This window comes from Bombus huntii, unplaced genomic scaffold, assembly GCF_024542735.1.
Source record: "Bombus huntii isolate Logan2020A unplaced genomic scaffold, iyBomHunt1.1 ctg00000131.1, whole genome shotgun sequence".
Classification (NCBI taxonomy): domain Eukaryota; kingdom Metazoa; phylum Arthropoda; class Insecta; order Hymenoptera; family Apidae; genus Bombus; species Bombus huntii.
The window spans coordinates 113,879-131,275 of NW_026099379.1; the positions used below are offsets into that span (position 1 = coordinate 113,879).

Here is a 17,397-nt window from a genome sequence, read left to right on the forward strand (position 1 = left end):
ATCAATCGCTCGTATATTCGACCACTAGCGAGTTAGACAGACAGACTCGTTGTCGTCGTAGCCCTCTAGTGTTGGCGGTTGGTACCCGCGGATCGCCCGGGAGGTGTTGCGCCGCGTTGATGCCTCGTCCAGTGAGCGTCCTGTTGATACCGATTCGCCACACAGCCTCCCCCTAGCGCTATAGCGTGACCTCGAAGCCTATACGATACAATCTTCAAATACGATCGTATCTTTCGTATACAAATTGATAGTTTCCACCTAACTGACAGATTTTTATACCCTTGGAAAAATAACGTCTTGACGAACAATTCACGCCAATCAACGCCAAGAATGAATCACGCAAATTCTACTGGAAGTCCTCTATTCACTTTTTCGATTTATCATCAGCTGGAAACATCAAAATTATCGGCTGGTGATTGGGAATTAATCGAAAAATAAATTACAAGCATTGAGACACGCGAGTGCCCGTTTCTTTCTCTATTTTTCTGTCTGCTTGTTGGAATATTAAGGCGCAGTCACGGCCCGCCAAATTTATTCCCGTTCCGTAGTGCCCTGTGTCGGTGAAAAAATTTGAAATGCCGGATTCGAAGGCGTGGAATGCCAACAGCCACGACAGAGAGCCCTCTTCTCTCTTTCTGGTGGAAAGACGAACGGGTGCACGCGTATGCTCGGACGCTCTGACGCACGAAGAACCGCCCGTGAACAGAAACCAGACACGCGTGTAACGTTAAACCGGGCCGTCGATGAAAAACGAACAAGACTTTCGCGACCGATGGGCGTTTTCAATGACAGATCGAATCGTTCAGTTTCACGGTTCGTTCGGGGTCACAGTAGCGTTCATCTTGGCATAAAAACGCGCTAGAGACGATTTCTCATACATTGGTTAAAGTTGATGTGTGTTTCGGCGAATTGTCGTTTGGAGGAGCGATACACCTAAAGAAACGCACATATTCATAAGAATCTACGTTTCGTATTCTTCGTATCGATATCTTTATTTTTATTGGTCGTATCATGTTCGATGTAATAGTTGGTTTTTTAGCTAGTGAATTAACAAGATTTAATAAGAAATTTAGTACAAATGCTCCATGCGTCGTGTTTGACACGTCGTTGTTAAACTCTCATTTATAGGAAATTCAAAGCTGTATTTTCTCACCCAGCTTAAACCTTACGAACTCTTTTCACGCGTTTCACCCGTCATTGAACGAAACGATGAAAACGTTCATCCATCCACGTCTCTCCAGTAATAATCCAATTAACCTGTTTCCCCAATAAGTCGAAATCCGCGATCGAAATGCGCGCCTACTTTAGGATCACGCCATCTAACAACGAAAGAAGAAAACTTCGTGAGCCAGCAACTACTTTGTCCAAAAGTGGCTTTATTCGAAAAGTCTGCTGTTCAGCGTGTTCGCGCCAGCAGCACCAGAGATCCCTTATCACGGACCATTTAAATAATGAGCCGACACTTAGCAGCGCCGCTTGTCTTTCATTCTTCTCGTGTCTCTGTGATCGTCGTCGCCGTCGTTGGTGTCGTCGTTGGTGTCGTCGTTGGACCTGTGTCATACTTCGGCTTTTTTTTCTTTCATCCTCGCGTCTCAGACTCGGTAGCGTGGTACGGAAGGAGGGACGGGCACCGAGCTTCGAGTGACAATGAGCAAGCGAAGAGGAACGGCCGTCTACTACTGGGACGCACCATTAAAGTTCGTGCTTCTTTCGGAGCACGTCTGCACACCCCAGGGCTCCTTCTCCTTCGCTAACAATGCCACTTTGTAGACTTCGCAGTTATCTTCAGCCGGACGACCTTCGGCTGAGGCTTCCTAGCTGGCGTGCACCAGAGACACTGACCGAGAACCCTCTTGCTTTTGGTCTTTCGTTGCCAGTTGACTCATTCATAGGGAACACCATTGTCGGAGAATTAGTTTCAGAACGAAGGAGAATTGTTGGTGATCTTTAGTTAATTTAGAGCGGAAGGTTTCGTAATTTGTAATTTGTAGTTTACAACAGAAATTCCTATTGTTTATTAGGGAACTTATGCCGCAGTTCCTTACATTTGAGGGAGGTCTATGGTAGAAATTTTTATGGTAGAAAAATATCGTAGGAGTCAGCCTCCATTATTAATAATACGGATACAGCTGTGCATCTTTTACTTTGTAATTTTAACACGAAAATATCCAATGATCTTCGGAATATTTGAAAACATTTTGGAAACAATTAATTTGTTAACTGTGAAGTTTATTTCCTTACATTTGGGGGAGATCTATGGTAGAAATTTTTCAGGAGCGCGAGTAACCCGGGAAATATCGTAGGATAATTAATTATTAATAATACGGATACAGCTGTGTATATTTTACTTTGTTAATAATTTTAACACGAAAATATCCAACGATCTTCGGAGTATTTGAAAACATTTTGGAAACAATTAATTTTTAACTTTTTAAAGTTTAATTTCAAAAATGCCTCTATGGGATGAGCAGGTAAAATCAAGCAATAACGAATAAACACGTCGAACGTAGTTAAATGGTTAAGAGCACAAGAAGACAGTTCTTCGCATACCCGTCGACACTCGGACTATTCCTTCTAGCTAAACAGCTCTCTAGGAGAAAATCGAGCATTCCAATTCAGCAGAATCTTGAATTGTCTGGAAGCCCCGGAAGCAAAGCAGGGGAAACAACCGTTGAGCGAAAGGACGAGGAAAAGAGAGAAAGAAGGGAAACGAGAAGCGTCCGGTGACGTTGCAATTTTAATCGTCCTCCGGTTATCTCTTCTGGGCACACTGCGATAGTGTGACACAACCGGTAATATTAACTTGGCAGACAGCTGTAAAAGTTAGTCGTGGTGATAACGTAGCATAAAGAATGGCTGTGTCCTGTGTCATCGAACGATCGATAAACCGCTAGTTATCAATGTCCAAGCTAGATCTATTGTTCAGAAAAGAAAACAAAGGATGGTCGACCACAGAAAACGGTACACTTTCTTCCCTAAAGGCCATTCAGCCAGATGTGGTTAATCGAAGCAGTAGCTCAGATGTAAACTGTCCTCTTCTCTTTACTCTTAGTTAACCAATAGTTGGGCGAGTCACCAGAAATTTACAACAGGGGCCCCAATCGGTGACCTGGAAATTCTGGGGCCTGAATACCTGTCTAACGAACACCTGTCTACTTCGATCAGTGTTTGCGTTACCGTTGCTTACCACCAGCCAAAATAAATAATTACAAAGCATGATTTAACACTAACTCTACCAGGCCTGGTCAAAAGGCCGTGTTTCAACATTTAATTTAGAATTGTACAGTCATTGTTGTTTCTTCTCTTCTTCTAACTTTATGTAGATTCTTACGTTAACAAAAATTGAGAAATTGATTAGTCGGATAATATAAGAATTTACATAAAGTTGGAGGAAGAAAAGAAACAACGACGAACGCACAATTTCAAATTAAATTTTGAAACCGGTCATTTGACCGGGTTTAGCAAGGCTAGCGTTAAGATAATAAATTCGCACTCTTATAAACCGATTTATAGAATACTGCTCCCACTATAGTAAAATGAAATATACTATAAATAGACGAAGAATTTCATATGTTGCTTAAAAACGTTTCTCGCAAAGAACCAATCTTTAATCTAAATATATGTCGGGTTTACATTAGAATTAGGGTTAGGGGCGTGAAACAAATCTTCGTTTGGGTTACACGTTGTCGTTATGCAATAGAGAAGACATTGACTAGTGTAAATACGATTATTATAGAACCGGACAAGTAACCGTGGTAGTTAGGTACTCGAGATGCTAATGACAATGATCCTAGGTTCAATAACGAATCCGCGGTCGACGGGATGATAGATGAACGTACTCACAAAATCTAAGTCGGACGCGTAATATTCACTGGTCGTAAAGAGTTACTCCTTTCATCAATGAGATCGCGAGCGAGAATGCCTTTCCCGTCCCGATGATGCCACAGAGGAAAACTATAATGGGGTGTGTCTAAGGATACGAGATCATCGGATTCGTCGAGAAAAGCCTTCGTTCAGAAAGTAAGGGAAATTGACGTTGCTGCTAATTGGTCAATCTCCATATCGGTGGTTAGAAAAAGATGCTAGCCGCCTTCGAGGGAAAGTTGCTAGTGGAAGACGCCGCTCGTTGAAAAATATGTTTCCCCTATCTTCCCGTAGTTGGGACAAAAACTGTTTGTCTGTTTGAAGGACTTTAGTTAACTAAACCTTAAGATTTATAACGGGCCCTCGGGCTAGCCGAACATGTACTGCGGAGACGCATCGACATCTGGCAATCATCTTACTCGAAGAATAGGGTCTGCGTGTGGCGAGCCACGGGACAGAAACCGTTAGAATGTTTACTGTCGCGTGTCGCCACGAATATTTCTTTTGAGGAGAGCTATAGAATTACTCCATACCTTTGTTAGGCAAAGCGTTCATCCCGTGACCGCGGCTACGTTCGGCGACTGACTGTCGCCTCGAGCCCAAGCTCATTATCACAACTCTCGAACAATTACAATCTGATTGAATAACTACAATTGTTCAATTACAGCTATAGTAGACTCTAGGTTACAATGTTGCGGGATTATCCAAAATTCCAAAGGCTCCGATGTTCTTTCATCTCCGCCATATATATATATCCAAACTCCGGAATATACTCTGCCCGTTCCCAAATCTCATTCTATGCTAATTTGATTATCTGAAATCGCAGTGCACGAGTTTCAAGATCGACAGCTAATTTCGTCCGTGTCCAATCTTCATTATTCTCTTCTTCTCTGTTATTTGTTCTCGAAACAAAAGTTACGATACGTCTCTGTAGTTGCATACATTACAATGTTAACGGCTCGTTCTCCAACATTTCGAACAGCTTGAACAAATCTCGTTCCAATGGCCTGCCAATCAAGCCTAGTTGTGGAATAACGCAACAAGCACAATATCAGCCGCATCTTCGTAGTTTGGTACATTAAAATAGTCAGTGGAATATAGTGGCATAGATTTGACTGCGAAATCCTGGGACACTCTATATAAGGAAAGGACCCTATCAAGGGAAGAACAAGATTCGAGTAAAACCTGATCGAACAGTAATATTCGTTGGAAAAACTTGTTAGATGGTAATATTTGCAGGGAAACATCGTCGCACGATTACGGTCACAAGGGAGACATGGTCACACGGTAACATTCGCAAGAAACTTTAATATGCCAATCACGCACAACGTCTGGATGCTTTAAGAAACAATGATCTTTCTATTTGCCGAAGAGCACACGACATTTTCCCACGCGAATCAAACTCGCCACGCGATAAAAGACCCGCCACTGGCCAAAAACTGAGCGAAAGAAAAAGGACGGAATTAAAGAACCGAAGAGAAAACTCAAAACGGCGTGTCCGTTGAGGGTAATCACAGTGTTACGACCGTTCGCGGAGAGACGCGGTCGCGAGGAAAACGCGTCAGCGAGAGGCGTAAATTCTCGCTACGATTCGGTGAATCGACGCCGCGAAGTAGTCGTTCCCCTGTTTCGGTTAAGATAACAGAGGTGGTTAAATGAATATGACACAGCAGGGTAAGTTATATTTCACCGTTTATTCCAACAACTTATAACGAAGGCAGTTACGCTGGTGCGTATGTACGAGATTTTTTTTTTTTATTTATTTGTTGAAATTACAATCAATTCTCTCGTTGAGAATATGTATGAGATGAATGAGTGACTGATCTGTGGGTGTGTCCTACCTGGTGGAAGGATATTGACCGTTCGAAGGATGTGAAATCAGAACTGTCTTGGGAGACGATGCTGTCTCGGAGGAAAGCTAAGGATGGGTGTGTCTAGCGCACGGGACCATCGGATTTGTTGGTGACGATTTTAGTTAGGAGAGTGAGGGAATAGGCTTCGTTGTCCACATAAGAATAGTACAACAAAATCGGTTGAGGTTAGGTTATCGTGCAGATATCGCGGCTTTTGCATTGGAAATCACGCAACTGCCAGTCTCGTCGTTCCTTGTAAACGAAAGAAAGGTATTGTAATCGGTCGGAATTAACATAAAACTAGTCGCATGCGACCATATGGCCTGAATGTTGAATAAACGAGAGTAGAGCGCGAGCTATGTGATTCTAACCGTTTAGGCGGAAACTAATGATTGTAACCAGAGCCGAGATATATGCCAATATTACGTTGCTCGACAAAGCGTATAAGATGAGGAGAGAATCGCGATAAGGTAGAACAAGAGACAGATATTCTCTACGTAAAGCAAGTCTGTCAACTAGATTGAAATCCTATAGCTATAACTACAGTGAATCCATATTCTGGCGAATTGTCTTTTCACAAATGAAGCTTCTGAAGAACGGAATTGATACAATATCTACTGTTCATTCATAACTACTGTTGTAAGAATCTATATATTTGTCTATCTATATCTATATATATCGATCTATATATATTTGTCAGAATGTCATTTTATCAAAAAACCCATCCTCTGTAATCATAGTTTAACGAAGCATAATTAATAGAAGAGGTAGAGCGTTAAGTGGAGATGATTTAATCACAGTTAAGTAGATAAATCTCTATATTAGTCTCTTTAATTAAAATGTCCTACGTTTTATTTGCGTCATTTTTTTTCTTCATCCAATTTAGAATGTTTAAATAACAATAGCCTATACAATATAATTTTATGTAAAAAAATTGATTGTACCATGTTTATTACAGATATTTAACATTTTTGTGTACATACAAAATTTAAATTATACCTCGCTTGAGAACAAAAATTCTATTTGTTTTCCTAACATGTACTAATAATTATTGATCAAAATAGAAAAAGCTGGAGGGGATTACTTAGGAAGATTACTTAGCATCTTATATTCCTGTCAAGGCTCGAACGATTTATCTTCCTTTAGATTTTCCTAAGTTTCCATTTCTCTGACTTGCTATTTTAGTTAGCTTAGTATACGTGCTATACATAGGTATGTATAGTGTCATGATCGCGACAGTCTTGAGTTACCCACGCTTTATCCTCTGTAAACTATTTATAAAAGAAGAACAAATTACATGTTAGAACTTTCATTCAATTTACCAATACAAATAATTTTAAACAAGAAAAAAGACCTAATGCAGTGGTTTCAACTTAAACATATCCAACAGTTATTTACGAATAAATAGTATAAATCTTTTAGCAACATGAAATTCGCGATATTTATTCAAATATTTATATTTACAGTGCGCCATCAGCAAAGAAAACGTGTTTATCGAAACGTGCGCTATCGATTTTATGCTTTTGCCACGCAAACAGGGAAATTGCAACGCAAAATTGAATTCGCACTGCAAAGCGTTGACGTTACGACATCAATTACATACTTCAAAAACACCGAAGGTATCACACGGAATCAGAGAGATTCTATGAGAAGTTAAACGCATAGTCACCCTATTGGGAATAGGATTGCTTTGATTCGAGCTCAAACATAGGGAAAGCTGAAAGAATCTTTTGCGGATCTTCCTTCTTCTCTACATTGGATTTTATACAAAACGACTTTAACCTTTTCAAGGAAATACGGAAATAAGGATTTTAGATAGAGAGATTTATCTGGAAGGAAATGGATAGAAAACGTAGAACCAGTTCTTGTTGGTTGAAAGATTTTTTCTCTTCGCAGAGATTCAAGCTTTAAAGAACGATCAAATATGTGCGCAGCTGACTTACGCGTGAAGTTATTATTAAAAAAAATTGTTGCATTTAAAAGGATAAATATTAATATAAATTTAAAAAAATTGTTTGTTCAATTATCATAAGTTTAATTTAAATTTAAAAAAATTGTTAGTTCAATTATCATAAGTTTAAAGATATGTAGATATTGTATTTACATATCGAAAATCAGACAGCAATATTAATTAACACACCTAGTCAAACGCACACGTACTTTAAAACCGTGCTTTAAAATCGATATTCGCTGAAACAATACATCGCTCTGCGCTTCCAATTTGTTTTCGCACGAAGAATCAGTCCACTCATTGTTACCGTCACCATCTCTACCGTAATCTATATTACTCGAATAAATTCTATATCTTGATTGGAAAATCACATATTTTAACGAACTTCCCTATTTTTTGTTTTTTATGACTTTAACTGGCAATTTCCATAATGTTCTATAACTTGACAATAGACTGATAATATTTCAGGATATATATACATACATCATGTTTTTGAGGATTCTGTAGTAAAATAATTATAGTTGGGGAATCCAACTTCCCAAACCGCGACAAACATATTTCACACATCCACGACGACTTTACAAGCAGACCCCTCGCGGTTTTGGGAAATCGATGAAGGACCCTCAATTAAACATATCTCAGAGGGCAGATCGACGATGCGAAGAACATTTCCAAGTCCACACCCGACGCACCAGCGAAGGACGATACATCGTCGCTCTACCTTTCAACGATCAGCTTCAGTCACTCGGATCCTCTAAAACGCTGGCAATTAAACGACTCGCCTCACTCAATCGCCGATTCCAGCACGACAAACGCTTCGAATCAGAATATCGAACGGTAATACAGGAATACCTGGCATTGGGACACATGACGAGGTCAATGTCAACCACTCCGACGACAACGGATACTATTTACCCCATCATGGCGTGACCAAAGCATCGAGTCAAACCACCAAACTCCGTGTAGTTTTCGACGGATCGGCACCAAGCACTACTGGAACCTCCCTAAACGATACACTTTACACAGGACCCAAGTTACAGGAAGATTTATTTTGTATATTAATTAGATTCCGGGCTCATCAGTACGTACTCACTGGCGACATCGAGAAAATGTATCGGCAATTCCTCGTACGACCAGAGGATTGGAAATATCAAAGGATATTATGGCGCAGCGCGAGTGGAGAAACAGAAACATATGAGCTTAACACCGTAATACTCTTATCATAGAAATAGAAGCAGTCCTCAATTCCCGCCCGCTAACTCCTATCTCCACCGATCCAAATGATCTCCTAGCCCTCACTCCCGGACATTTCCTCATTGGCGATTCATTAATGTGCTTACGTGATCGAGATTTCAGAGACATTCCATCGAACTCTCCAAATGGCAGCATATCCAACAGCTCAAACAACATTTTTGGAACCGCTGGCATAAGGAGTATTTGAACGAGCTAACCAACCGCAATAAATGGAGCAAGGGTGGACACAGCATCCAAAAGGGCACAATCGTCATCCTCAGAGAGGACAACGTTCCCTCCATGCATTGGCCTCTGGGCCGAGTTATCAAGGTTCATCCAGGCGCCGATGGTGTCATCCGGACAGCTACAGTTCAGACGGCAAAGAGCATTTTGGATCGGGGCGTCAAAAGGCTTGTCCCACTGCCAATTCAACCCGATCTCGAGAAACCCGAACAAATAGCCACCGAGACGAAATAAGATGGGAACTTCAACCACACCTCGCTAGTTTGATCGGTACCCTCTCAACGGGGGGAGAATGTTACGCCATGCGGCTTACCATAGGTCATATTCTTAACTATCGATCGCGGCACTATAATGTCGCAGACGGACCGTCGCGTCTGCCCGGCAAACAAACATTGTAGTGGCAAGCGCATGGTTCATTAAGCAGGGCGACTTCCAGAAACGTCGACTCGTGGTCGTTATTTTACCTCGCGTAAAAGAATGTGGCGTGATCCGAACGTAGTGGGGGTCGCCTTCCAGAAAAAACGAAAAAAATCGAAAGGCGTTCAGAACTTTTCGAGAAGTCGAACCGTCAACACATGTGGTATGTCGCGCATTACTTATCAACCAAAACGCACTTACATTTTTTTTGTTCCATTTATATCTTTCTAGTTAATAAGTTGTTGAAATAAACATTAATTTATTTGTGTTAATTCTGTGGAATTTCATTGAACTACCCTTATTATCATAATCGAAATAAGGGGATCGATCAGTTCGTGGCGTCGATTATTTAATCGTAACGGGAACTTACAACTCTCGTTGACGTGCTATCTCGCGATCGCGTCTCTCCGCGAACGGTCGAAACAAAATGATTCACTAAAAACTGTCCTGAATTCCTAAGAATTTATTTACCGCAAAACTGACAAAGTGTTTATTTAAAAAATGAGGTTGAAGGTCGTCCTTTTCTTTCATTTCATTCATTTTCATTTTCTTTCTTAAGTATGGCTAACACAATATCTAATCAATTAAAATTTTATATTTTCACGTGAAAAGTTTCTTTAGATAATTATTATCAACATGATGACTAACTCTTACGGATTAATACGTGTCTGTAGGGCAATCCGGTGGACTTGATCGGCTTTTTACTTCGAAAGTTGAGTAATCGGTGTCGCTTTCTTACGCATCTTTGAACTGTATAAATGTTTTAAAATTGTTTGATCCAGAATGTACCACACCGGACAATCAAGAAGGCAGGTGCCTTGACTACAGAAAATGTAAACCTCTGCAAGAAATATGGCAGATACAGTACCGTACAGCCACCGATTTTTATAGACGATCAGTGTGCAGATACCAGGGCAATGTTACGATCGTTTGCTGTCCGAACGATCCAAACAAAGAGAAGAGAGAAATTTTAATCAAAACTGTGTATAAGTATAAGGCTTTGCGACCACCATACTGTGGTTTTAGCAACGTCTCTCATACCAGGGTGGTGGTCGATGGTAAACCAGCTGAACTTGGTACGTTTTATGTCTTTCTTTCCGATTAATAATAAGCCATTTACTGCAAAGAATGAACTTTAAAGGCATTAAACAGCACATCAATGTACATTTCAATTAGACTAAATAATAATGCTATGATTTTATCGGTAGTAACTTTACTTATTAACTTGAATTATTTCTTTCTTTTACTTCATGTTAGGAAGAGTATCTTTTTGCTTGAAATAAAAAATTGATATAGGAGTAATAATATGGATAGAGATCAAAAACTGTTAGGGCAGAAATTACACGTTTGAACTTTATAGTTCAGTATAGTTCAAATAGAAATTATATAGAATTATTTAATAATTTGTATTCCACTGGAATAAAAATTTAATTTCTGTCTTTATCAAATCTCTATTTCAGAGTATTTGTACGTATGTACTTATCGTCTGCTGTATGATCGAATATCGAATAGGTAATAATCGTTGTTACTCGTTATGTGAGAAAAAATTACGTATATTCACAACTATGACTATTGCATTTTAGGCGCTTGGCCATGGATCGCTGCATTAGGTTTTCGTAATCCCCGAAACCCAGACAAACCACTATGGAAGTGCGGAGGTTCCCTGATATCGGCTAGGCATGTTTTGACCGCAGCACATTGTGCACATATGGATGGAATAGAAAACATACACAATCATAATATTGCCATTCTTAGATTGGTGGAGGAGGTGCCATTTTCGAGTAAGTCCTCAAATATATATATATATATATGCTATTGAGTATTACTGAAGTATCATATCCTGAAATTTCTTACTGTACACATATATTGTGTCATAAAGCATGTATAATTCTTTCTCATACTTTTGGTCATTCGTTTCCTGCATTTTCATTTATTTTTTTATTTTTCAGGGTACGTATATCCCATTTGTACGAAAGAGCCCCTACGAAAGAGCAACTTCGTCGGCTATAACCCCCTTGTTGCTGGATGGGGAGCGTTAAGATATAGTAAGTGATATCAATTTTATAATAAAATTAAACAGTTCCAGTCTTAAATATCTTTCTTATTTTCTTCGTAGGACGACCACGACGTAATGCATTAATGGAAGTACAAATGCCAGTGATTAAGAACGCCGAATGCAAAATAGCTTATTCCAAATTTCCTAATGCACCTGATATCACTGATGGTATAATATGCGCCGAACATGCTCAGGGTGGAGAGGATTCTTGTACGGTAATTAAGTTACAGAGTTACTACAAACTATACGGTATCTGAAGACACGTCAATTCGAATTAACATCAAATCGACGTCTTAAACATTAAAAATAATAGATAAACACAATTTAATAGTTTTGCCCACTTCTCACACCTCGTTATGGTATTTAATCTAATTTCCTTCTAATCTTAGTTTTGCTCAAAATACATATAACATGTACGTTATAAATTGGAGTATTTCAATACACAAATCAATAGAAGATTATTACTGTATATAAGTATAATTTCAATACAATTCGATCGATATATTTCAGTATCTTTGATTAAAAATTTAACGATCCTTTCAGGCTGACCGCGGCGGACCACTGCTGATACAACATGAATTAACCTCGTATTTAATAGGTATTGTGTCTTATGCTTATAAGTGCGGCACAGCTGGGTATCCCAGCGTTTACACTAGGGTCACATCGTACCTTGACTTCATTCTCCAAGCGATGCAATAATATGATATTACTGTTCCATAAATATCATTGTGTAAAAAACGTAAAGTTGGATTTTCTTATTGTGGAGATAAGAAACAGCTCAAATTTACATTGTTTTGTACGTTACAAATTATAGGCTTAAAATGTACGAAATGTAACTTTGAAACGACACTAATTTTTTACGCACGATAAACCTCCACGACTTAGGTATGTAAAGATGATAAACGTATATTAATTCTATTAATTTGGTAATAATAAACCAGCTTTCTGAGAAGTGCTGTAAATTTCGTTTCTGTTGTATCAAGAGAATAATGGAATATTCCACTTAGATCGTATACTTCTTGTACGTACGTACAAAATTTTCCGGCTAATCTAAAACACTTCATAAGATAGAGAGCTTCTGGAAATTCGGACACAGAGAGTGCATAAAATACAAGATAAGTCTCGTGTCTTTCAAAATTATTTTTTATTCGCTAAAAACGTCCTGTGTACTCATGCAATCACATGCAACCTCGAAACTTCACTTATTTTTTATCACTTTCCAATTCAATACACAGTTTCTGCATTTTTGACTATATGTAAGAGAAATTTCCATTCAGCCAAAGGTGTACTTACAGATTATAGATTCCTATACGACTCTCAGTAAAAATTTATCCGCACTCCAGATAGTTAAAACTTCTGTCGACCGTATTGATCCATCTGCACTCTTCGTATGACGTCAATATCTGTTCAGTGCTGCTGCGCAGGTTTCTTTGTGTTACGTCAATTCGTTTGTGACCGTTGCGCGAGTAATGGCGCTTTGCAATGGTGATTTGCAGAAAAACAGTGCAGGATGCTGTGATTCGTTTCTTGTGGTCGGAGGTTATGTTTGATGCCTATATTTATCAAAGATTTAATGCACATTATGGAGAAAGTGTTTTGTCACGAAGTGTGTTTGAATGGGCACAAAAGTTCAAAGAAGATCGCACAAGTGTTATGAAAAAACAGCTGGACGCCCGTCCACATCCACGATGACAACATTGAACGTGCTCATGAACTTATGCTCTATGGAATAGACGAGTGACACTGGATAATGTGGCAAATCATTTGCAAATCAGCCACGGCTCTGCTTATGCAATAGTGCACGACAGATTTGGATTTTAAAAAGTTTGTGCGAGATGGATGCTGAAAAAGCTGATGAAAAGGTGAAGACGACGATGCATTCGTGGTTCGCAGCTCAGCCCAAAACATTTTTTAATGAGAAAATACGAAGGTCCTTCGGCAAATGGACAAAGTGTATACAGAAATCGAGTGATTATGTCAAAAAATGATGTATGTCTTTTTTGACAATTGCTTAAAATAAATTCTACACCGACAGAGCGGGTAACTTTTTACTCACCCTCGTAAGACACTTAAATTTCCAATCTATTATGATGAATAAAAGAGCTTATACTATTAAATCTAATTGTATTTTGTTGAATGAGAGTACACGTGTATGTGATGTACATTACCTTTATATCCCCTTGAACGCTTCAATATTGCGCATATATACTATATTTTGTACAGCTTCTATAAAATTTTGTATGTTTGTTTAGGCTGTTAATCTAGAGGCTGGAGTACAAAGAAGTGGCACAATGATGTGGGCTGATGACATTTATAATTATCAAGGAATCACCCCTACATTCGCTCAGGTATATATCGTTGACTATAATGTATTTAACACATATGATTGTTAGAATATTAATAATTAATTTTTAATTCTATCAGAATTTTAATGAAACTGTCCCTTGGGAAGGAAGAACTGATACCTTGATATCACGGTTTGTACATCCTATATATACGACAAATTTTAGAACATTATATAACGAAGAACCAGATCGTCGTGGCCATGTGATGTGAATAAAAGGACTTGAATTTGATGATATTTTTATAATGTTAGATAACATAACTAAGTATCTTCACAGTAAGATAGGATGACATGGTTTACATGATCTTAATGTTGTTCACTCGAGTGATGATATTATAAGGAAAAGCGTAATATCACAGGTAGGATGATTCATAATTTAGAACTACTAACTCATGTATGTATTAAAAATTAAAGAAATATATTAAATTTTATAGGATATTTATGTTTAGTAACCAGTAATTCAGAGATTGGTATTCATGGTTACTATAACGAGGCTGTAGAAACGCACCCTTTCTTCTTTGCAAATGGTCCTGTATTTATGTCTAAGCCGAAACTGGAACCTCTGAATAATTTAGATTTATTCTTGTTATTTTCTAAAATACTTATCTACAGTATACCATAAGGAATGATACCGTATCGCACCTAATCAAGTGCCTTAAGAAACATCAACAGGATATCACAGTAATCCCTTATCGACAGATATGTAAGTAAAAGTTATGTGTCATTGTTATACACAATTATGTGTTAGTGTTATACACAGTTATTTATCATTTTCTATTAATTCAGTTGTAGCCACTACAATATCTATGACACTGGTAGTAATTATAAGAACAATAATGATGTTCTATAAGAGGAAATGATGATTAGGAACAAAAACTTACAGGTAAGTCAAAGTATATGTTATTTGCCATTTGAAAAGAAAGTTACTAACTTGGAATTTTTTGATAAATAATAATTGTGCAAAATATATTGGATTTCAAATTTGTCAAAAATTGATATTTAAGAAGCATTGTAATAATATAACATTAATATTTTGATTTTTCAGAAGATATCATGCGGTGGATGGATAATATGCAAAAAATATTAAGCAGTATATGAATTTTCGTATTGCGTAGAGATAACAAAATGAATTTTAAAAAATGTCGACACGGTAATAAGAAATAGCATCATGACAAAGAATATATAAAGACAGTTTCATTTTTTATAAATAAAAATTTGTTGTTCCAGATTTTGAAATACAGTGAAACGTTTAATTAGTATCTTAATATCTTTAAATAATTATTATTTTAGAATCAATTGTAATTGTATCATACGTACTTTTGAATTCGTGCAAGAACATATGTAATTTTGAAGTAGTTATTATTAGGAAACTGTTAGACGCGAACAGTATGCGGAAAGTTAGTATGCAGTGTAATAATTATCAATCAAAACACAAGAATTAAATTCTTGAGGAAAAAATTTCCGGAATTTCTTATTTACATGATTATAAAGAAATCCATAATAAAAAGGAGCTGCTTTCTAATACTTCTCTTCCTTGTAATGCCTATGTTAATAATAACGAGGTTCGACTTTTTGTTTTTAGAGGGATACTGGAAAATTTGAAAGTACAGTACCATTGGGAAGAAAATCACGATATTGAAAACGATATTTGCAAGTAAATTTCCAAAAAATCTGTTTTCAAATTTTCGCTTTCTATTTCACATTAAAAGAAAGGGAGGGCTGCCTTCTTTTTCTGCAAGACAAAACAAACATTCTGAATCTCGTATCAATGAATGATGTCAATAAGTTATTTTTCTTTTCAGATTGAACAATATTCCAGATTTATTCATAATTTCATACTACGCGAAGAATAGACTTTCATAGGTATATAAAGGAAATATTAAGTATAGGAAAACTCTTTTTCGTTGTAGGTGACATATGCTTCACGGTTGAACACATGTATTTTTGAACACATATAAATGAAAAAGTACTCTTATGGAGAAAAAGAATTGATACCTTCGATTGACATTAGATAATGTATATAAACTTATGAACAATCACTATCAGTTTGTATTTTAGGTGCACACGCAGATTTGTTGGAGTTCTTATAAAATGTACTTCCTGTACGAACGTTTTATTCTTCCAAATTTTACGATACTATGTCTCATATAATAACTATATGGATTAAACGTAATATAAATGATCCGAAAATAGACTCGAACGACATTAATTGTCTTTCTATTTATACCAATATCGAAAATACAAGTAAAGCTGGAGCAATAGTATGCAAGAATGGACTATTTATTATTTTAAACCAAATCATAGCATATTCAGAATGCACAGTATTATCATGAAATGTAAATGAATCAGTTGTAAACGAACGATTTTACTGTAAAATCGTTGCCTCCTTTTTTTCATCTGAAATATAGCAGCAATGAGTACATTCTTTTAATATATAATAAAACGAGATATCTTTATAAAGTTACATATGTCATCACTGGTAACTGTTATCTCGTATGACACCAAATATACCGTTAGTATGGAATGATATTTTTATGAAGATATACTTTAATGATAGGTTTTATGAATGAAACGTTATATAAGAAAAATTATCTCTTGTTATTCTATGAAGTGTAGTAGCTAATGAAGATTAATTTTACGAAGTATTAGAGCAAAAGAGAATTAAAAAATTAAAAAGATCTAAATAAGATTGTTCGTGTGGCTTAGTTATCTCAATTCTGATACACCACTTGTTACATTCTAACTAATTAGCGCTAAACAATAACTTGCAAATATTAAAGATATTAACACCTTAATATTAACACCTAAAGGTTTTCAGGAAATTTTATGATATTTGATTATTGTATATCTAGTCATTGATTGATAAAATTTCTTGTATAAGCATAGATCGAGGTTGACGTCATACGCAGATTGCATATCATTGACAGGTATCGTTTTAATTTATTTTATGGCTAGAATCATTTGAATATTATACGAATAATTATTTCCATTCGAACGATTAATAAATCACGTACCTATAAAAGATATATTATGAAAAAGACGTGACAAAACAAAAAAATATTGGAAATTCCGTTGTCATTAGATCAATTATTTTTGCAATGATTTTTATTTCCATGTAATTACATATGAAATGGGTAATTCATTAACATCTCCTCGAATCGAATATAATTCGTTACACTTCACAACGATTCAAATAATGGACGGGAAATATATAATAAGTTTCCTGTTCTTGCGTTAAAATAGTACTGTACAAATCAGATGATACAGGAAATACCCAAAAAACCCAATTACATCCACATTGCATGACAGCACACTTGCAATGGATTTTTGTGATTTCAATGTCACAGACAATGACACAACTAATCAGAACACGTTCGAGGCTATAGACATTGAAATTACCGCGTGTTTAATACGTTTAAAGCATAAATCTAAATTT

The 17,397-nt window shown here is 37.0% G+C and overlaps 1 protein-coding gene and 1 long non-coding RNA gene across 5 annotated transcripts; both read left to right on the forward strand.

The window, feature by feature from the left end:
* Window positions 1–9,053: 9,053 nt before the first annotated feature.
* LOC126877193 (venom serine protease Bi-VSP-like) lies at window positions 9,054–13,941 on the forward strand. Of its 4 annotated transcripts, none has more exons than XM_050640028.1 (4): window positions 9,054–9,724; window positions 11,145–11,342; window positions 11,511–11,606; window positions 13,114–13,941. In XM_050640028.1, exons 1-4 carry the CDS (start codon window positions 9,622–9,624, stop codon window positions 13,134–13,136), a joined length of 420 nt encoding a protein of 139 aa, XP_050495985.1. In that variant the 5' UTR covers window positions 9,054–9,621; the 3' UTR covers window positions 13,137–13,941. The 4 variants fall into 4 exon arrangements, with proteins under 4 accessions (XP_050495985.1, XP_050495986.1, XP_050495983.1 ...); XM_050640029.1 differs by having other exon boundaries at window positions 9,060–9,724; window positions 13,870–13,941; XM_050640026.1 differs by lacking the exon at window positions 13,114–13,941 and adding an exon at window positions 11,678–11,927 and having other exon boundaries at window positions 9,380–9,724.
* A 1,072-nt stretch (window positions 13,942–15,013) lies between these two features.
* LOC126877198 (uncharacterized) lies at window positions 15,014–16,650 on the forward strand. Its single transcript, XR_007694816.1, has 2 exons — window positions 15,014–15,615; window positions 15,764–16,650. It is a non-coding gene; the product is annotated as an uncharacterized LOC126877198 (long non-coding RNA).
* Window positions 16,651–17,397: the final 747 nt, after the last annotated feature.

Coding starts and splice junctions, on each gene's coding strand:
- LOC126877193 (XM_050640026.1), top strand. CDS start 9,622: ATGTGGCGTGATCCGAACGTAGTGGGGGTCGCCTTCCAGAAAAAACGA. Junction 9,725..11,144: donor TCGAACCGTCAACACATGTG/GTATGTCGCGCA, acceptor ATTGCATTTTAG/GCGCTTGGCCATGGATCGCT. Junction 11,607..11,677: donor ATGGGGAGCGTTAAGATATA/GTAAGTGATATC, acceptor TTTTCTTCGTAG/GACGACCACGACGTAATGCA.